The 22,916-nt window shown below is 37.5% G+C and overlaps 1 protein-coding gene across 2 annotated transcripts in view; it reads right to left on the bottom strand.

Moving 5' to 3' along the window:
- Positions 1–22,916, bottom strand: part of hdac4 (histone deacetylase 4) — a 193,446-nt gene that overhangs the window by 61,984 nt on the left and 108,546 nt on the right. For both annotated transcript variants that reach the window (XM_061926531.1, XM_061926532.1), the window contains exons 16-17: positions 22,667–22,713; positions 4,380–4,487 (exon numbers count right to left, since the gene is read on the bottom strand). In XM_061926531.1, coding sequence (XP_061782515.1) covers positions 4,380–4,487; positions 22,667–22,713 — 155 coding nt within the window. The remainder of the gene's footprint in view (positions 1–4,379; positions 4,488–22,666; positions 22,714–22,916) is intronic.

Raw genomic sequence — 22,916 nt, 5'->3', positions numbered from 1 at the left:
GTCTAATTAATCAATTGTCTCCCAGCATCATTTTTTAAATTGTTTCCAAAATGGCATCGCTGTAGTGGCTGCTGGTTGCAGGAGCTCTGTGCTCTTGCATCATCTCTTTGTGTTCCTTATGTTTCCCTCTTGTTTTCATGTGTTTTTTTTTTTTGTTTGCCTTTTGGTTCGGGACCCTTTGGGACTCTGTGACAAGGTGTGGGACTTTCTCAACTTCTGCTGTGTTTTTTTGTGAACTGCGACTTGTCCAGGGTGCACCCCGCCTACCGCCCGATCTTCATTCAATTCTCCCCTTTCCTAGGGCTATAACATCAACAGTTAGACGCAATGGTCTCACTGGTAGAGTTCAGGTAAACTACATGCAATGTCTTGGAACATAAATACAAATGTACAATTCACTTTCAACCTTAAAGGGGAACATTATCACAATTTCAGAAGGGTTAAAACCATTAAAAATCAGTTCCCAGTGGCTTATTTTATTTTTCGAAGTTTTTTTCAAAATTTTACCCATCACGCAATATCCCCTAAAAAAAGCTTCAAAGTGCCTGATTTTAACCATCGTTATATACACCCGTCCATTTTCCTGTGACGTCACACAGTGATGCCAATACAAACAAACATGGCGCATAGAACAGCAAGCTATAGCGACATTAGCTCGGATTCAGACTCGGATTTCAGCAGTTTAAGCGATTCAACAGATTACGCATGTATTGAAACGGATGGTTGTAGTGTGGAGGCAGGTAGCGAAAACGAAATTGAAGAAGAAACTGAAGCTATTGAGCCATATCGGTTTGAACCGTACGAAACGACACGACAGCCAGCGACACGGGAGAAAGCGAGGACGAATTCGGCGATCGCCTTCTAACCAACGATTGGTATGTGTTTGTTTGGCATTAAAGGAAACTAACAACTTTGAACCAGGTTTACAGCATATGAAATACATTTGGCAACAACATGCACTTTGAGAGTGCAGACAGCCCATTTCAGGCGCGCTAAGAACATATATTTTTCCACGATTTCAGCACTCAGGTTAACCATACCTAAATAGACACAAAATACTACATTACACAAGACTACTCGAATGATTGAAAAAAATAAATGTTTTTAAGCTAAATTATTGGTAAACACAGTTTATGTATAATAATTTACGTAAAACCGCGAGTAATGAATAAAGTTTTCATCAATTAATATATTCTGTAGACATACCCTCATCCGCTCTCTTTTCCTGAAAGCTGATCTGTCCAGTTTTAGAGTTGATGTGAGCATCTGCTTTGAGTGTCGCAGGATATCCACACATTCTTGCCATCTCTGTCGTAGCATAGCTTTCGTCGGTAAAGTGTGCGGAACAAACGACTGACCATTTCGTCGGCTTTCCCCACACTCTCGTATTTTGAACAAATTTCGTCCAATTTCTTGCCACTTTCGCATCTTTGGGCCACTGGTGCAACTTGAATCCGTCCCTGTTCGTGTTGTTACACCCTCCGACAACACACCGGCGAAAGTGAGAAAATGGCGGATTGCTTCCCGATGTGACGTCACGTTGTGAAAGTTAAGTAAAAGTAAAGTTACATTGTTTAATGCATCCAGCGGGGCATCACAACAAAATTAGGCATAATAATGTGTTAATTCCACGACTGTATATATCGGTATCGGTTGATATCGGAATCGGTAATTAAGAGTTGGACAATATCGGAATATCGGATATCGGCAAAAAAGCCATTATCGGACATCTCTAATTTTAACACTTGTTGTGCAGATCTATAAATCATGAGGGACCTTTTCTCCTTTTCTCAGATAATGATGCTGTTTTTCTTTTTTAAAGCCAAAATACTATTGTAACAATTCAGTGTGGATGACCGGACTATTATTATTTTACACTAATTATGGACATGTGTGGAAGTAACAGACTATTAGCGATCTAGCACGGCGCACTACTAAGGAGAACCATTATTCTGCGGCATGTGGGTGCTAAGCTAATGCTAAGTGCCAAGTCTGCTGTGCAGGTGGCTGCCGTATCGGGCCAATAAAACAGGCCTGTTAGTCTGGACCGTAAGCGTCTCGCTGCATGGCACCCTGCTGGGTTCAAACAGTGCAGCTACTGGCACAGACAAAGGAAGGCTGGCTTGTGGGCACCGTTTTTTGAGTTTATACTTACAGTAAAAGAGGTGCTTCAAAGTTACCTGCATTATTACTATTTGATTAAGAACAACTATAAATGCATGGTCAAAGATCCTACCAGGCATCCTCAAACAGTATTACAAAGCAATATGGATTTGTTTTCATCTTACATATGCACAACACTGATATGTTTATGATCATGGCTGCATATCGTTGTGGTGTATATAGTACTGTGTAGCTAAATAAGGTTACCAAAATATTGGACACTGCTTTATCAATATTATTAGGTGTAGTTTACTTCAAAGACTTTAAAGCCACCGCCAATAACTACAAATCAACAGTGAAGACAAGCAAATTGTTTGGTACTAATGTAAAATAAATGAGAAATTAGCTTAAAGTTATATTCTAGAACAGTGGTTCGCAATTTTTTTTCATCAATAATACAAAAATAATACATATTTGCACGTGTTATCGTAATGTAATGATACTAGCGTCAGAAAACCACCTCAGAAAACACTTAGCTCTGAAGCATACTAGGCCCAAGTACTCATTAAAAACAAGGCAGAGGTTTTATTTAGTGAGTATATTGAATATTTTGGGCCATTGTAACATTACACAGTTTGAACAGTAACACTTTATTTAAGAAAAATAAAACACTAATCAATTACGTGATTATGTAGTGTACCACTCGAGAGAGCTCGAGTACCATAGTTTAAGAATCACTACTGTGATACACGGGCTCCTTCTAGTATAGGGGTGTCAAACTCATTTTAGATCGGGGGCCACACGGAGAAAAATCTACTCCCAAATGGGCCGGACTGGTAAAATCACGGCACGATAACTTAGAAATAAAGACAACTTCAGATTGTTTTCTTTGTTTAAAAATAGAACAAGCACATTCTGAAAATGTACTAATCATAACGTTGTTGTTGTTGTTTTTTAAACTTACATGTTAATAGTATTCTACCTTTATTTGTCATTATTTATACTTTCTGAATAAATTATGTGATAATGTTCATCGGTCAACTCGTTGGTGTTAATTTTCAATCTATCAAGATAAAAAAATAATATCAAAATCAAATTACAGGATGTTATTTATGCATTTTGCTCATTTTCCTAGACTGGTGCACTAATCTCATGCGGGTATTTTTTTTTTTACATATGTAGCATAATCTACAAAGATACAAAGAATTGCTATTACGACATCTAGTAGACACATTTAGAACAGCTGTTTCTTTCATTTAAAAATGTCAGCTAATTTTTATACTTAGCAAACTCATCTTAACCTAATCCCCTCCACATCCCACGCAGCGGATTGTAAATAATTCTATGTAACATATTTTTCGGAGTATAAGTCGCACCGGAGTATAAGTCGCACCTGCCGAAAATGCATAATAAAGATGAAAAAAAACATATAAATCGCACTGGAGTATAAGTCACATTTTTGGGGGAAATTTATTTGATAAAACCAAACACCAAGAATAGACATTTGAAAGGCAATTTAAAATAAATAAAGAATAGTGAACAACAGACTGAATAAGTGTACGTTATATGAGGCATAAATAACCAACTGAGAACGTGCCTGGTATGTTAACGTAACATATTATGGTAAGAGTCATTCAAATAACTATAACATATAGAACATGCTATACGTTTACCAAACAATCTGTCACATTAAAATAACCTTGTTAAACCTGCACGCTTGGCTCTTGTGACGTGTCTACAGCGGAGCTGCTAGGAAGTGACTTCCACATACTCTAATCCTTATTTATGGAGAAAAAAAAAAAATCTTCTAAAAAGTGGGTGCGGCTAATATCCTGGTACGCTCTATAGTCTGTAAAATACGCTGAGTACAGTACAATACGTACATTTTTAGTTAATCCTTAAAAACTGTTTTTTTTTTGTTTTTTTTAGCATAATGTTTATTTAACTTTTATGTGCAATTAATTGTATTTGATTCATTATTTTAGTGCAGTGCTTTATTTTCCTTTATTTAATAACAGTGTTACTGTTCAAACTGTGTGTAATCTTAAAGTGGCCAAAAATATTAAATATACTTGTTAAATAAAACCTGCACCCTGTTTTTAATGAATACTTCGGCCTACTACGCTACAGTATTTTCATATTGGTCATTATGGTGAACTTGGAAAGCCAAGTGTTTTCCAAGGTGGCACTTGGAGAAAACCAGTAATACCCTTAAACAACTTCAAGGTCTAAGAACAAGTCAGTGGGAGTTAGTGTCTCATATCTAAAGAACGAACCTTCAGTTCTCCCGACGCTACTTTGAAGACCAGCTCCACCACAGAACCAACCGCCAGTCGAGCTGCGCTGGATGAATGGACCTCATTCCAGATGGTGTCACTGTCCACCTGCAAACAAAAACACATGCGTCAACGTTAAAGAGATTTTTGACATGAATTAAGGGTTACTTTTCAATGTTTGTGAAAGGAATTGTTAGGCAGGAAATATTTACAGTGGAAACTCGATTCTTTTTGCAAACATTTCAATTTACGTACCATTGCACAGAGCATGATATACCACCGTGTACCCCCCCCCCCCCCCTACCCCCCCCCGCGACCCCGTAGGGAATAAGCGGTAGAAAATGGATGGATGGATATGAAAACTATTTGCAAGGAGTACATTATTGGCGCTCCCAAGTTTGGAAGAAACCACGAACCAGGCTTTGTAACACAGAAAGTTTTTAATTGTGATGAGACTGGACTTTTCATAAAGTCCAGTCCAGTTTCATAAAAAATAAGATGCCAAAGTGGACTCATATCACAGCGTAGGAGAAGGCACTAGTGGGATACAAGTCAATAAAGGATCAAAACACACACACACACACACACACACACACACACACACACACACACACACACACACACTGCAAAAACTGAAATCTAAGTAAGATTAAATATCTCAAATAAGGGTGATATTTGCTTATTTTCTGTCTGATAAGATAATTCTTCTCACTAAGCAGATTTTATGTTGGAGTGTTTTACTTGTTTAAAGGGTTTTGGTCCTACATTATCTCAGTAAGATATTACAGCTTGTTGCTGAGATTTTATGACCTTTACTGAGTAAAAACATGCTTGAAACTAGAATATCAATTGTTGCAAAGCTGGGTCATCAACACTCACAAGTATAAAACTACTTTTTTAAAGTAATAATTTCTTACTTCAAGCATGAAAAAAAAAATGATACCGAGCGCATATCATTATGTCATACTTGCCAACCTTGAGACCTCCGATTTAGGGAGGTGGGGGGGGGTTAAGAGGGGAGGAGTATATATACAGCTAGAATTCACCAAGTCAAGTATTTCATATACATATACATATAAGAAATACTTGACTTTCAGTGAATTGTAGCTATATATATATATATATATATATATTTATTTTATTATATATATATATATATATATATATATATATATAAAAATAAGAGAAATACTTGAATTTCAGTGTTCATTTATTTACACATATACACACACATAACACTCATCTACTCATTGTTGAGTTAAGGGTTGAATTGTCCATCCTTGTTCTATTCTCTGTCACTATTTTTCTAACCATGCTGAACACCCTCTCTGATGATGCATTCTGCTTCGTCTCCTTGTTGTGTGCGCAGTTGTGCACTGCACTCTCTAAAAGCCCTAGGTGTTATTGTCACATATGCATGCACAGTAGATGGCAGTATTGTCCTGTTTAAGAGTGTCACAACATTGCCGTTTACGGCAGACAAACTGCTTTACGGTAGAGGATAACGTGACTGCTGTTGTGTGTTGTTGCCGCGCTGGGAGGACGTTAATGAAACTGCCTAACAATAAACCCACATAAGAAACCAAGAACTCGCCCTCGATCATTCTACAGTTATAACGTGATTGGGCAGGCACGCTGTTTATATTGTGGGAAAGCGGACGTGAAAACAGGCTGTTGACACGTCACTCAGGTCCGCCTGAATTTTGGGAGATTTTCGGGAGAAAATTTGTCCCGGGAGGATTTCGGGAGAGGCGCTGAATTTTTTTTCAATCCGGGAGGGTTGGCAAGTATGCATTATGTCAAGATAATGGCACTAGCATTTACTTATTTTTTTCATATATATTTTTCAACATATTGAGCAAAAAGGTCTACATTTTTTTTTCTACCAAGAAAAGTGCACTTGTTATTAGTGAGAATATACTTATTTTAAGGTATTTTTGGGTTCATTGAGGTTAACTAATTTGACTTGTTTTGGATAGTCTTGACAAGCCAAATTTTCTTGTTCTATTGGCAGATAATTTTGCTTAGTTCAAATAAAATACCCCTACTTTTTGTAACTTTTTTCTTGTTTTCGAACACTGACTTTTTGCAGTGCACACACACACACACACTCAAACTCACACACACGGCTCTTGTCTGCCTCCTCCTTGCTTCAGTCATTTACGGACGATAAGGGACAAGCGGTAGAAAATGGATGGATTTTACTTCATAAATCTTTATCATTGTAGCAATATGGTTGTTAACTTTAAGGCCTTTTGTGATTTCAGATCGTTTGTGAGGACACCAAAAGGATTTCTGCATGTGTGTGTGTGTGTGGAGGAGCAGCGCATACAGGACAATTCAGCTTGTCATAATAAAGAGATAGTTGAACCCTCAAGATACTGGCCGGCTGCGCTACCATCTGAGCCGTGCCGCCCGACAATGTAAGCGGGTTCTACTGTACTTGTTTGACTGGTTGAGTCAATCAGAACACATGCGGACCACGACACCATGACAGATTGTATACAGGAGTGATGTACTTGATAATATACACAGCCTCTGCCAGGCATGGCAGATAAACAGTGACGAGAAGCTGGCGGAGGAAAAGAAGAACGTGGAGGTCTTTGTGTCATTGCGTTTGGATCGCACACATGTGCCGTTGTTGATGCCGGAGTTCTGTTGCGGTTTCCAGAAGTAAACTCGGGGCCCGGCTGCGGCATGCCAGCCTGGTTTTTCTATCAGGCGGCCGACCTTTCGGCGCATATTTTCAGATAGTCGACTGGCAGAGAGTCTGATTACACTTGTCGCCTTCAATCAGTCAACTAAGCAAAGGATTCGATAGCTCTGCATTTCCACATTCCTCCTCTTTAGTCACGGGAAGGGTCAAGGCAGGAAAATCCGGAGAGAGGAAGATATTAAGCAGCACATGCATGTAAGATGAGGGGTCCCAAAGTCGCTGCACCTATTGTTTACATCAAAATTTTAACCACCTGACTCTTTTTATCTATTAGCAGCAACTATAGTGACCCTGGCCTGATGCATTAAAGGGGAACTGCACTCAAAGGGAATATTGCCTATTACTCACAATCCTTATGCAAGACAAGAACACACATATTTTTCACTTTTTTATATCTAACTCGTACAGAAATGTAACAGCAAAAGTCAGCTAACAATGGAGCCAACGGGAGTCACTCTAATCCGCCTATACAGCGGATATATATCCAAAAGCCTCCATTAGTGATATGAAAATAGATACTGAAATATCGATACTGCTGATACCAATTTTTTATTATATAATATCACTTCTCAAATTGAAAATTAGATATTGTTGATACTCTAGGTCAGGGGTCCCCAAACTTTTTGACCCGGGGGCCGCATTGCAATGGAGCCAACGGGAGTCGCTCTAATCCGCCTGTACAGCGCTCTGAAATATATCCAAAAGCCTCCATCAGTGATGTGCAAATCGATACTGAAATATCGATACTGCTGATACCAAACCTTTATATTATAATATCACTCTTTAAATCGAAAATTTGATACTTTTGATACTCTAGTTCAGGGGTCCCCAAACTTTTTGCCCCGGGGGCCGCATTGAGTTATAAAAAATTGGCCAGGGGTCGGGTTATATATATATATATATATATATATATATATATATATATATATATATATGCATACAGTATGCTGTATATATATAAAACTGACATTTACGTTTTTATTTTTACCAAAATATTACTGTAAATGGGAATACAGTACCACTGTTTTTAATTCAGGCAACGTAGCGGCATTTTCTTTTTTATCAAAAAATTAAAATGTGGTACCGTTTTTCCATATGCAGTAATAAAACGTAAAAACAACAACCGTAGATTCTACAATAAAATCAATGTTTATTTATATAGCCCTAAATCACAAGTGTCTCAAAGGGCTGCACAAGCAACAACAACATCCTTGGTTATATAAATAAATATATATATATTAGGGCTGCAACTAACGATTAATTTGATAATCGATTAATCTGTCGCTTATTACTTTGATTAATCGATTAATAATCGGATAAAAGAGACAAACTACATTTCTATCCTTTCCAGTATTTTATTGAAAAAAAAAACAGCATACTGGCACCATACTTATTTTGATTATTGTTTCTCAGCTGTTTGTACATGTTGCAGTTTATAAATAAAGGTTTACAAAAAAAAAAAAATTAAAAAATAAAATAAATTAAAAAAAAAAAAAAAATTAAAAATTGCCTCTGCGCATGCGCATAGCATAGATCCAACGAATCAATGACTAAATTAATCGCCAACTATTTTTATAATCGATTTTAATCGATGTAATCGATGTAATCAATTTGTTGTTGCAGCCCTAATATACAAACCCCGTTTCCATATGAGTTGGGAAAATTGTGTTAGATGTAAATATAAACGGAATACAATGATTTGCAAATCCTTTCCAACCCATATTCAGTTGAATGCACTACAAAGACAAGATATTTGATGTTCAAACTCATAAACTTTATTTTTTTTTTGCAAATAATAATTCACTTAGAATTTCATGGCTGCAACACGTGCCAAAGTGGTTGGGAAAGGGCATGTTCACCACCATGTTACATGGCCTTTCCTTTTAACAACACTCAGTAAACGTTTGGGAACTGAGGAGACCCATTTTTTTAAGCTTCTCAGGTTGAATTATTTCCCATTCTTGCTTGATGTACAGCTTAAGTTGTTCAACAGTCCGGGGTCTCCGTTGTGGTAATTTAGGCTTCATAATGCACCACACATTTTCAATGGGAGACAGGTCTGGACTACAGGCAGGCCAGTCTAGTACACGCACTCTTTTACTCTGAAGCCACGTTGATGTAACACATGGCTTGGCATTGTCTTGCTGAAATAAGCAGGGGCGTCCATGGTAACGTTGCTTGGATGGCAACATATGTTGCTCCAAAACCTGTATGTACCTTTCAGCCTTAATTGTGCCTTCACAGATGTGTAAGTTACCCATGTCTTGGGCACTAATACACCCCCATACCATCACAGATGCTGGCTTTTCAACTTTGCGCTTATAACAATCCGGATGGTTATTTTCCTCTTTCGTCCAGAGGACACGACGTCCACAGTTTCCAAAAACAATTTGAAATGTGGACTCTTCAGACCACAGAACACTTTTCCACTTTGTATCAGTCCATCTTAGATGAGCTCAGGACCAGCGAAGCCGACTGCGTTTCTGGGTGTTGTTGATAAACGGTTTTCGTCTTGCATAGGAGAGTTTTAACTTGCACTTACAGATGTAGCGGCCAACTGTAGTTACTGACAGTGGGTTTCTGAAGTGTTCCTGAGCCCATGTGGTGATATCCTTTACACACTGATGTCGCTTGTTGATGCAGTACAGCCTGAGGGATCGAAGGTCACGGGCTTAGCTGCTTACGTGCAGTGATTTCTCCAGATTCTCTGAACCCTTTGATGATATTGCAAACCGTAGATGGTGAAATCCCTAAATTCCTTGCAATAGCTGGTTGAGAAAGGTTTTTCTTAAACTGTTCAACAATTTGCTCACGCATTTGTTGACAAAGTGGTGACCCTCGCCCCATCCTTGTTTTTGAATGACTAAGCATTTCATAGAATCTACTTTTATACCCAATCATGGCACCCACCTGTTCCCAATGTGCCTGTTCACCAGTGGGATGTTCCAAATAAGTGTTTGATGAGCATTCCTCAACTTTATCAGTATTTATTGCCACCTTTCCCAACTTCTTTGTCACGTGTTGCTGGCATCAAATTCTAAAGTTAATGATTATTTGCAAAAAAAAAAAAATGTTTATCAGTTTGAGCATCAAATATGTTGTCTTTGTAGCATATTCAACTGAATATGGGTTGAAAATTATTTGCAAATCATTGTATTCCGTTTATATTTACATCTAACACAATTTCCCAACTCATATGGAAACGGGGTTTGTACTATCCAGGTGAGAGTCATGATTTATAATCTAGAATTGACTTTCACCAGCTAAGAGGCGATGCAGCGGCACACCGGCTGATGATGTCAATATAGCAGCATAAGGTAGTTAGCTCTCTGTAATCACGATGACGCTAAAAAATGTTTACTGTGCTAAAAGTGCTAATACTTTGTGGATATTCAGGTTACGAGGTGTAAATGGAGTTGTTGGTGGTTTTTGGATGGGCTTTATGAGCGGAATAGTGTACTTCCATTAGCTGCATTGTTAGCCACCTCCTACTGGCCATGTTTTATGATTTAGAATGAATAAGAAACAAAAATGCTCTTTTCTTCCTTAGGGATTGTTAATTATAGGCAAACTCCAAAAAAAGATTACATCTACGATTGTTTCCCACTCTTGAGTGCCAAAGGAGGTGGTGACAGACAGGAAGTTGCTCTTTGATTGGTCTAACACAGGGGTCGGCAACCCGCGGCTCTAGAGCCGCATAGCGCCGCCCTAGTGGCTCTCTGGAGCTTTTTCAAAAATGTATGAAAAGTTGAGGGGAATTCTTTTTTTTTATATGGTTTCTGTAGGAGGACAAACATGACACAAACCTTCCTAATTGTTATAAAGCACACTGTTTATATTAAACATGCTTCCCTGATTCCAGTATTTGGCGAGCGCCGTTTTGTCCTATTCATTTTGGCGGTCCGTGAACTCACCGTAGTTTGTTTACATATATAACTTTCTCCGACTTTCTAGGACGTGTTTTATGCCACTTCTTTTTCTGTCTCATTTTGTCCACCAAACTATTAACGCTGTGGATGAATCCACAAAGGTGAGTTTTGTTGATGTTATTGACTTGTGTGGAGTGCTAATCAGACATATTTGGTCACTGCATGACTGCAAGCTAATCAATGCTAACATGCTATTTAGGCTAGCTATATGTACATATTGCATCATTATGCCTCATTTGTAGCTATATTTGAGCTCATTTAGTTTCCTTTAAGTCCTCTTAATTCAATTTATATCTCATGACACACTATCTGTATGTAATATGGCTTTTATTTTTTTGCGGCTCCAGACAGATTTGTTTTTGTATATTTGGTTCAATATGGCTCTTTCAACATTTTGGGTTGCCAACCCCTGGTCTAACAGTAGCCATAAAGGTACTCATGGTGATCTTAACAACAGATTGGAACCAGCAGGGGGTCATTACTCAACATTCTGACTCACCGTGGCATAAAAACAAAATACCCTATAACCATCACACAAAAACGCAGCTATTAAAAATAGTGGAGGATAATAAACAATGTGTACTTTGAGCAACTATTCCGAAAAGCATGCTGGGAGTCGGAATCACCCCAGTTGCTGCGAATGCTTCAAAAGGTTGCTCAAGTTGCTCAAACAAAATGAAAACAGCTAAAATTGCACCAATTTAAAAGACTGGAGACAAATTATAGACCTGTTTCTTTACTTCCAACATTTTTTTAAATCATTGAAAAACTGTTCAATAACAGATTAGAGAGTTTCACTAACAAAAATAGAATACTCGAAGAGAACCAATATGGATACAGAGCTCTCCATGGTGACAAATAAAGTAAGTTTCTTACAAGTATCATCCCTGCAGGACGAGGAATAGCTAAACATGCTTCACTACACACCGTAGCTCACCGCCGTCAAAATGTAAACAAACGCCATTGGTGGATCTACACCTGACATCCACTGTAATGATACCAAGTACAGGAGCGTATCTAGTCGATACTACTATGATTACATCAATATTTTTTTGGCATCACAACATCTTCTTTCGTTTAAAAAAAAAAAGTATATTATGTTTATAAACTCAGGAAATATGTCCCTGGACACATGAGGACTTGGAATATGACCAATCCTGTAACGACTTGGTATCGGATTGATACCCAAATGTGTGGTATCAGCCAAAACTAATGTAAAGCATCCAAACAACAGAAGAATAAGTGATTATTACATTTTAACAGAAGTGTATATTGAACATGTTAAAAGAGAAAGTAAGCAGTAAATGAACAAGTAGATTAATTATCCATTTTTTACCACTTGTCCTTAATAATGTTGACAAAATAATAGAAGGGAAAATGACACAATATGTTACTGCATATGTCAGCAGCTAAATTAGGAGCCTTTGTTTCTTTACTTACTAAAAAAAGACAAGTTGTCTTGTATGTTTACTGTTTTATTGAAGGACAAACTGGCAATAATAAACATATGTTTAATGTACCGTAAGATTTTTTGTCGAAATAAAGCCAAAAATGCCATTTTCTGTGTTCCCTTTATTTAGAAAAGTACCGAAAAGTATTGAAATAATTTTGGTATCAAGACAACACTAGTAGCTCCTGATTTAAGACCAACCCTCAGATGCCATACCGTTCTAATTTGTTAATTAAAATATTATGATTAATTGTTTCTGTTAAGGCTAGAGATGTCCCATAATGGCTTTTTTGCCGATATCCGATATTGTCCAACTCTTAATTACCGATTCCGATATCAACCGATACCGATATATACAGTCGTGGAATTAACACATTATGCCTAATTTCGTTGTGATGCCCCGCTGGATGCATTAAACAATGTAACAAGGTTTTCCAAAATAAATCAAGTTATGGAAAAAAATGCCAACATGGCACTGCCATATTTATTATTGAAGTCACAAAGTGCATTATTTTTTTCAACATGCCTTAAAACAGCAGCTTGGAATTTGGGACATGCTCTCCCTGAGAGAGCATGAGGAGGTTGAGGTGGGAGGGGTAGGGGATGGCGGGGGGTGTGTATTGTAGCGGAAGGGAAGAGTTAGTGCTGCAAGGGGTTCTGGGTATTTGTTCTGTTGTGTTACGGTGCGGATGTTCTCCCGAAATGTGTTTGTCATTCTTGTTTGGTGTGGGTTCACAGTGTGGCGCATATTAGTTACAGTGTTAAAGTTGTTTATACGGCCACCCTCAGTGTGACCTGTATGGCTATTGACCAAGTATGTGTTGCATTCACTTGTGTGTGTGAAAAGCTGTAGATATTATGTGATTGTGCCGGCACGCAAAAGGCAGTGCCTTTAAGGTTTATTGGCTCTCTGTACTTCTCCCTACGTCCGTGTACACAGCGGCGTTTTAAAAAGTCATACATTTTACTTTTTGAAATCGATACCGATAATTTTGAAACCGATACTGATCATTTCCGATATTACATTTTAAAGCATTTATCGGCCAGTCTGATATTATCGGACATCTCTAGTTAAGGCTATAAACAATGCAAACTATGAAGTTAAACAAGGACTCACAAAATATGCTCCTCCTGAACGTACAGTAACAGAAGAAGGTTAATTTGTATTATTTTGCTTTTCATATTTCTTGCTCACATTGCGACATAGCGAATATTTAAATTGTACAAATTAGTCGATGGTTGTCAAGCTCCAGCAGCATGAGAATAGAATATTTACAGTGTTATTTATACGAGGCAGGAGAACGGATGTGTATGTGTGTACCAGGTAGAACAAAAATGTGGGAGTGTGTTGTATGATGGAATGATGGTTTTCCACGGGCTGACAGCCTAATTTCAGCCCCTTCCTCTGTAGGCCAGCGCGTGCATTTTGTATGCATGGTATGACAGGAAAACAACAATTTAGCCCCATTTGCCATTATAACGAGCAGAACTGAGCCCCGGCTCTTCTTGTTCCCACCATAGCAGCCGTAAGGGCCCGAGGGAGGAGGCGGGTTGGAGGTCAAGAGAGAGGTTCTTGGACTTATAGAGGAGTTGGCGATGAAGAAAGACTGAGTTAATGGAAGTGCATGGGAGTGTACACACACACACACACACACACACACACACACACACACACACACACACACACACACACACACACACACACACACACACACACATGTGTGTATTTCCTACCTTCTTGAGACCTCCGAAAAATGCCTACCTCTTTAGGACCACCCTTTCTATAAATATAAAAATTTGTATTTACAACATTAATAATATATACATATAAAAAATATAAAAAAGCTTGTTGTGAAAAAGCTTGTTGTGAAAAATGAGTTGGAATTTCACAAGAAAAAGGTCACATTTTCACAAAAAAAACTTTGTAATTTTACTTAACGCAAGTCAAAATTTTACAATAAAAACTGTAAATTTGTGCACTAATAGGATAGGGACGGCGTGGCGAAGTTGGTAGAGTGGCCGTGCCAGCAATCGGAGTGTTGCTGGTTACTGGGGTTCAATCCCCACCTTCTACCATCCTAGTCACGTCCGTTGTGTCCTTGGGCAAGACACTTCACCCCTTGCTCCTGATGGCTGCTGGTTAGCGCCTTGCATGGCAGCTCCCGCCATCAGTGTGTGAATGTGTGTGTGAATGGGTGAATGTGGTAATACTGTCAAAGCGCTTTGAGTACCTTGAAGGTAGAAAAGCGCTATACAAGTATAACCCATTTATCATTTATTTATAAAAGTTGGCATTTTACTCAAAAAGAGTCACAATTTTACGAGAAAATCTTAAAATGTTGCCAATTATATGAAAGGAGTCGCAATTTTATAAGAAAACTTTAAAAATGTTGGCAATATTATAATAATAATCGGAATTTTCAATGGCAAAATTATGACAAAAGTTATAATTTTACTCAAAAAAGTCACTATTTTACGAGAACTACAAAACAATTGGCAATATTGTGATACATTTCTGAATTTTAAATCAAATCAAATCAACTTTATTTATAAAGCACATTTAAAATTTAGCCAAAGTGCTGTACAATGGGCAGGTTAAAAGATAATACGAGTACCAAGCAAACACAACACAACACAAACAGAACACGATAAAAAAATAAAAAAATAAAATAGAGTAAATAAAAACATAAAAACAGGTTCTCATGACAAATGTCACCATTTTACATTAAAAAGTAATACTTTTACATAAAAAAATAATAATTTTACCAGAAATAATTGCAATATTACCGAAACAGAAAAAAATGTTCCCAATTTTATAGGAAAAAAGTCGACACATTGTGAGAAAAAGACTGCTTTTAGTTAATTTTTCTTTTTGTTTGTTTGGAATTGGTTTTTAATCTTCATTAATTACTTCAAGTTATGACAGTATGTCTCTATATACATACTTTTTTTATATATTTTACATTTTGGCCAAAGGGGCCGCATTTCAATTTCTTACACACACTTCGTGTTACATATGTTGGCCAGAGGGGGAGCACTTCAAATTTTTACACACACTTGTTATTTCATATGTTGACCAGAGGGGGAGCACTTTTAAAAGCGACACACAGTCAATTTGAAAAATCCCTCCTTTTTGGGACCACCCTAATTTTGATAGGTTTTACCACAAGAGGTGTAAATGAGACATTCTCTATTTTTTGTTTTTTTGTAATGTACTTAAGTCCGATGAAAAACGAGTCACGGACCACTGATGGCCCCTGTGCCTTACTTTGGGAAACACAGCTCTAGAAGCCAACTATTAATGGCCAATATAGTCTTAGTACCGTGTATTTGTTCATCCTATGATCGGGTTGTCTTACATCAGCACCGGAAGTCGTAAAATCAGCTGTTCACCTGGTGGGTTTTTTTGTGGATGAAAAGGGAAGTATTTCTTTAGCTGCCGTCTTGTTTTATCATATATTGCTGCCTTTGCACCTGTCGATTGTTGACTTTTGTATGCACGTTAAAGCAACAAAAAAACTCCCGACTTTGGAGCAATGTTCACGGACTCTAGTATTTGGCTCTCTATTGGATGCAATGGTTTTTCTGTATCGGGACCATGATTTCGCGTCCTAACTTGTTCACCGGTCCTCATATGGACGGTACTTTTCCTTGAGGGTAGAAATACAAGAACACACACACACACACATGCACACACACATGCACACACACTCAAAGACAAACATTCGAGCAGAATCCATCACATAGAAAATACTTTAAGCAATTAAATCATCGCTAGCATAATACATCCATAAGACATACAAATAACAATGTTAATGTAAACACACACATGCACACACACACACACACACACACACACACACACATCTCGTATGCAGAAAACATCTGGTTACAATTACAAATACAGCGGAAAGGCAAGCAACAGCTTTTGTTGCCTCTGGTGCTTGAGGGGCGGCGTTTGTGTGCGTGCGAGTGTGGTAAGATTGTGTCTGTTTGCTGGAACAAGAGCAAATAGAAGAGTTATTATTCAGGCAGGGGACGCTGAGTGAGTAGGCGTCTAGTGCAGCAACTCAGTTTATTTGTTAACAGAAATATGATTGTCCAACAGAGACGTTGTGTATTTGATCGGTTAATCCGATGTTGTCAAAACATAGTTTTAGTGTGACTAGTTGACTGGCAATGCCTGACAAAGAAACACACCTCATCAGCGGCGTGGGAGTGTGTGTGTGTGTGTGTGTGTGTATTTTTCTGCCTTTTAAATTACATGAGAGTTAATAAATATATATATATATATATATATATATATATATATATCAATAATAATATTGCTTGAATCAATTTAGGATTATCTAAAACAGGGGTGTCAAACATACGGCCCGAGGGCCGGATCAGGCCCGCAAACAGGTTTTATCCGGCCCGCGGGGAGCTGACCCTTCTCATCCTGGACAAAAACTATTCTCCCCTCTCTCCCTCAGGTCCATCCCGACCCACACCACCCGCCACCTGAACAGTTTTTTCCCCCTCGGCCATCAGGCACATGAACAATAACAAGATCTGATAGCTCAGTTACAGCTCATGTTATTCTATGTCCGATAATGGCTTTTTTGCCGATTTCCGATATTGTCCAACTCTTAATTACCGATTCCGATATCAACCGATACCGATATATACAGTCGTGGAATTAACACATTATTATGCCTAATTTTGTTGTGATTAAACAATGTAACTTTACCATGAATTGATTAACGTTGAAAAACTTATCCGGGTGTTACCATTTAGTGGTCAATTGTACGGAATATGTACTGTACTGTGCAATCTACTCATAAAAGTTTCAATCAATCAATCTAAAACAAGGTTTACCAAAATAAGAGAACAACTTCAACTCAAGTTATGGAAAAAAGTGCCAACATGGCACTGCCATATTTATTATTGAATTCACAAAGTGCATTATTTTTTTAACATGCCTCAAAACAGCAGCTTGGAATTTGGGACATGCTATCCCTGAGATAATCCTGAGAGCCACTACAAATATGGGAAGTACTATACTTTGACTTTCACATAGTGCATTATTTTATTTTATTTTTAAACATGCCTCAAAACAACAGCTACAAAAACAATGAAGGCACACAGCTTCAGTCCAGAGTATACTCGTGCGTGTTTTACCGGATATGTATCGCTCCGTACAGCGGCATTTTAAAAAGTAATTAATTGTACTTCTTGAAACCGATACCGATAACTTCCGATATTACATTTTAAAGTATTATTTTACGTTGCACGATTGCGCCAAATAAAATACCTAGTTTGTGAACCTGTTCTCAAACAATGGCAATAAAAACTCTTCTGATTCTGATTCTGATAAACATTAACCTGTAATTTTTGAATGAAAGAATCAGCTGTTCTAGATGTGTCCACTGGATGTCGCAATAGCAATTATTTGTATCTTTGTAGATCAGTGGTGTCAAAGTCTAGGCCCGCGGGCTACATGACTTATCTATGGCCCCAGGGATGATATTTTATTAGTATTAAAAACCGGCCCGCAGGCCACAGCCGCCTGCTGCTGTTTTGCAGGCACCAATACTCCATCAGTGTTGGCGCTAGGAATTTTCCCAGGGACCCCATCAAGTCATAAAAATGGGGTCACTTTTTCATAAACGTTTTGAAAACAAATGATAAATGTATGCATTATCCTGTTATATCTCACATTCTATATTGTGTTTTGGAAAATGGTTGTCATAAACATTCATTCATTTAAAAAATAAAATGTTTTTTATGCACATATAAATGTATTCAGTTATAAACATTTATTCACTTTTTTCTTTCCTTCATGGATCTAAACTTTACCGCTGCTGGTATTTTTTTCTATATTTTTATTGTAATATTTTCAGAATGTTTTTGTTTTACTTTTGGCCAAAGTAAGACAAAGAAAACAATTTGAAGTTGTCTTTATTTTTTAGTTTTAATGCCATGATTTAAAAATGAGTTTGACACCCCTGATTTAAAACTACTTCAGAATCAGAATCATTTTAGTGCATTTACACATTCAAATAGTTTGTCTCGGTGTATTGTTGCAAAAACAGCATAAGAAATAAGGCCAAAATAGCAAGAACTTAAGTAAAATTCAGTCAAATGTAAGAAGCAATGGACATAATATAGAATACAATTTAAAATGTGTCAAATATAGGCACAGTCAAAACAAAAACAAAATAAGAAAAACACACAAAATGTACAAAATTCCCCAAATGTACCTACACCTTATATCCACAATACAAAATGGTTCATTCCACTTGGATAGCGGAAACCTAACTTCAAACATTACTAAAGCTCACTTTTTTTTTTTTGGAACCAGGGTGAGGTGATAGAAATAAGGAAAAAAATATAATAAATCTCTTGGCTGTACAAGTTTCGATTTTGCATCTCATAGCCCACAACTGTGGTGCATTCAAAGACCCTCCAATAAAGTTACAAACAGAACCATCACTAAGTTTCGAAGAAAAAGGGAGACCTAACCTCATGAAAATGTATTGATAATAATATAATCATAAAAATAACGACATATTTGATACTCCTACAGTATGTGTACCAGCTAATCTCTACTTTACACTGATTTATAATCATATTTAAGTGAATAATTGTTGGTCATGGAATTATTTAAATTCATATTCTGGTCACTTTGTCTGCACTTTTTTGTAAAAAAAAAAAAAAAAATTAAACAAAATCAAATAATTTTGAGGCTTTATCTAATGTATTTTCCGGATTATAGACCGCATCGGTATACAAACCGCAACCACAAAATTTTTGAAGAATAATATATTTTTTCATATAATAGCCGCACCGGACTATAAGCCGCAGATATGTACGTTGCAAAATTAGTGTAAATGATTTTGTAAATGTTTATACCTTACTTGTTTCTAAACAGTGCCTGTAACACGGCAGTAAAACGGCCGATTAAACAAAACAAAAGTCATGGTCATGTACCCACTAGCTGCGGAAGCTAGCTCTCCAATCAGCTAAACAGACTCAATAACCCCACTGTTTTGGGGAATTTACCGAGGAATTTGTGAAACTGAAACAATACAAAAATAATGCCATTGTAAGTTAATGATGCTAACACAGACACTCATAGACGTGTTAGCATATTAGCTAATGCTAACAATGCAAGTTCCATTTTATTACGACTGCACGTACAAATATGCATGGATATACTCCTAGAGACGTCACATATGGTATAGTCTGTATGAATTGTTTGGAGTGATGAATGAATAATTTTGAACAGAAATGCTATGGACAGTTTTACTTCCGGTTTAAGGCATTAAAACAGGAAGTGCATTAAACAGGCAGTGCATTTTCACCTACAGAGAGCAAAATCGTCCAAAAGATGGCGCCATAGCACAAACAATAACACACCATTACAGTTTTTCTGCTTGAGTTTAATGAAAACTATTCAACATAAAACATTATGGCATGTAGCGAAGAGAAGTCCATAAATTAGCTGCACTGTTTTATAAGCCGCAGGGTCCAAAGCGTGAAAAAAAAGTAGCGGTTTATAGTCCATAATTTACAGTTGCTGTAGATATGTTAATCCTATATTTTTACATGTGTTTTAAAAAGCTGGTTTCAACCGAATCCATGCAATAATTAATTTTCTAGTGCATGTAAACATACCAAGTCTGTTTATGGGGCGGTGAAGTTGGGTTTAGGGTGGGATAGGGGATGTCACTACCCGATCAGTCCGGGAAGAACCGATCGGTCCAAGCACGCGCGGATAATACGTCACTTCCTGGACTCGCAATAGTTTTACAACGGAGCTTCTGTGACGAGACGTGCTGTAATATTTGAGTGTTTTATTAAAGTTTTGTATAGAATGAATAGCTTACGTAGCATAAAAGACGATTATCGTTCCAATTTCAACAACTTTTACTCTTATGTCATTGCAATGATTGACACATAGGGGCACCAGTTACTCTCATCGTGTAAATTATTTTTCAAATGTAGATTTTTTTTTAAACAAGGCATATAACCTACATCTATACCTACGGCTTAACCAAAAGTAGACATTTAAATGGTCACTATTGTAAATTGATGTATTTGATGTAAAGTAGTGAAACGTATTTTGTACGGATCCATATGGTTTAAAAATAAATACTGTATTCTTAAAAAACATGATTTTTTTTGTAGTTTTGTATGTAATCTTTTTTATGACGTTATTGGTAATAATAATAATAAAGTGGACAAAAAAAGAAAACCATGGTAACGATGACGTAGTTGACAGAAAGTGACGTATTCTTTGCACATGCCTAGACCGATCCGATCTTACGGTACCAATTAGGTAGTGACAGGGGGCCCTTTAGGATTCTTATGTGCGGGGGCCCATAATTCGGTGCTATCTAACTATGTAGCAGAGGTGGGACCAAGTCATTGTTTTGCAAGTCACAAGTAAGTCTCAAGTCTTTGCCCTCAAGTCCGAGTCAAGTCCCGAGTCAAGACAGGCAAGCCCCGAGTCAAGTCCAAAGTCAAGACTGGAAAGTCTCAAGTCAAGTCCTAAGTCCTGCATTTTGAGTTTCGAGTCCTTTCAAGTCCTTTTAACCACAGACTAATATATTAACACAGATTGTGTATGCTTTTCAAATGCTGTATTTATTTATTAAAACAAGTGCATTTTAAATTGCAGGAAAGAAAATTGTGCTGACATTGCACTTTATAATAGCACTATTAACCAGTCATTTTAAACATTAACTCATTCCTTTACAGAACAAACACATTGAAAAATAAAGTGCAAATGTACTTATTTGTACAAAAGTGTTAACATTGAAAAAACATGACATATACGTGAACATAAAAAAAAGTTGTACTTTTTATATGTCAGGGCCCTATGCTGCATTGCATTTGCAAAAGACCAAATTAGCCAAGAGTCTGTCAGTCATTTGTGCACGATGGGGGCGTAGTATGATGCCACCATGGCTGAAAACTCGCTCCACTGGAGCACTGGAGGCAGGCACTGCCAAGACTCTCATGGCCACTCGGAACAGTGAAGGAAGAGTCTTCATGTTCAATGCCCAGAACAAAAGGGGGGAGAGAGTTGTTTTGGGTTGGTGCACTACTTGTAAGTGTATCTTGTGTTTTTTATGTTGATTTAATTAAAAAAAGAAAAAGAAAAAATTATTTCTTGTGCAGCCCGATACCAATCGATCCACGGACCAGTACCGGGCCGCGGCCCGGTGGTTGGGGACCACTGAGGTAAACAACCAACAGTATGTCAGAAAGCTAGCTAAAACGGTACACATATTCATAATATAGTATACATTTTAACTGACCTTTATTTTACTATTTTTGTCTTTTTTTAGGTGGCTAAAATACGCGGTGCTGCTGACCGCCGTCTAACGTTACGTGTGATATATTGACTAACGTAACCCTGCTTAAAAAAAATCACTGAACAAAAAGTATGAATAAGGTAGTGAACTGCAACAGATTCCCGTGTTTGCAATAACGTTATAACGTTAGCAGTGAGTTTACAGCCTCACTGATTTAACTACACAGCAAATAAAAGTCACGTTACTTAGCCAATAAACATTATCTTACATTCAAAACTTACCGTTCTTTGTGCAACTTCAAATGCCGGACGAAGTTGGAAGTTGTTGCCTCTCCATCAGTAATTTTCGAACCGCATGTGTTGCATGCTGCAAACCGTTTTGTGTTGACCACCTCGTAATTTTTATACCCAAACGAAATTATTTTAGGTATCATTTTTTGTTCACTGGCGTGTGGTTTGGACATGTCTTCTTCGTTGGTTGTCCTGCAATTTGATTGGATGAATGCTGTGTGATGAAAACAAAGTAGATCTAATTTGATTGGCTGTTGTACTGAGACCACACCAGCTGACACACGCAACGCTGATAGACAAGTACACAATGAAAAATACGGAGCGCTCCCGAATAACTTTTTCATCTTTGGGTTTTGGGGAAAGTAGCAAGTCATGTCAAGTCATGTCAATTCAAAAGGCTCAAGTCCAAGTGAAGTCACAAGTCATTGATGTTAAAGTCTAAGTCGAGTTGCAAGTCTTTTTACATTTTGTCAAGTCGAGTCTAAAGTCATCATATTCATGACTCGAGTCTGACTCGAGTCCAAGTCATGTGACTCGAGTCCACACCTCTGCTATGTAGTGCATCTTAGGAAATGCACAGAAAAGCAGACTTACCCCAATGCCTCCGCAGGGTAATCTCACAAACATCGGACTCGTAGAACCTGACAAAGAACCAGGAAGAAAACACGAATAAAGATGTTGCAAAAGAAATTGAAAACTTTAACCAAATAACATTTATATGCTTTTATGAATGCTTGCATGGCCCTGAAAACTATGACCATATTCCTTTATTCCATATTCCTATATTTTACATTTGAAAGCATTTATCGGCCGATAATATCGGCAGACCGATATTATCGGACAT

The sequence above is a fragment of the Nerophis lumbriciformis genome, linkage group LG31 (assembly GCF_033978685.3).
Source record: "Nerophis lumbriciformis linkage group LG31, RoL_Nlum_v2.1, whole genome shotgun sequence".
Classification (NCBI taxonomy): Eukaryota; Metazoa; Chordata; class Actinopteri; order Syngnathiformes; family Syngnathidae; genus Nerophis; species Nerophis lumbriciformis.
Note: the sequence above shows the minus strand (reverse complement) of the source record. Positions and strands in the feature narration are given on the sequence as shown.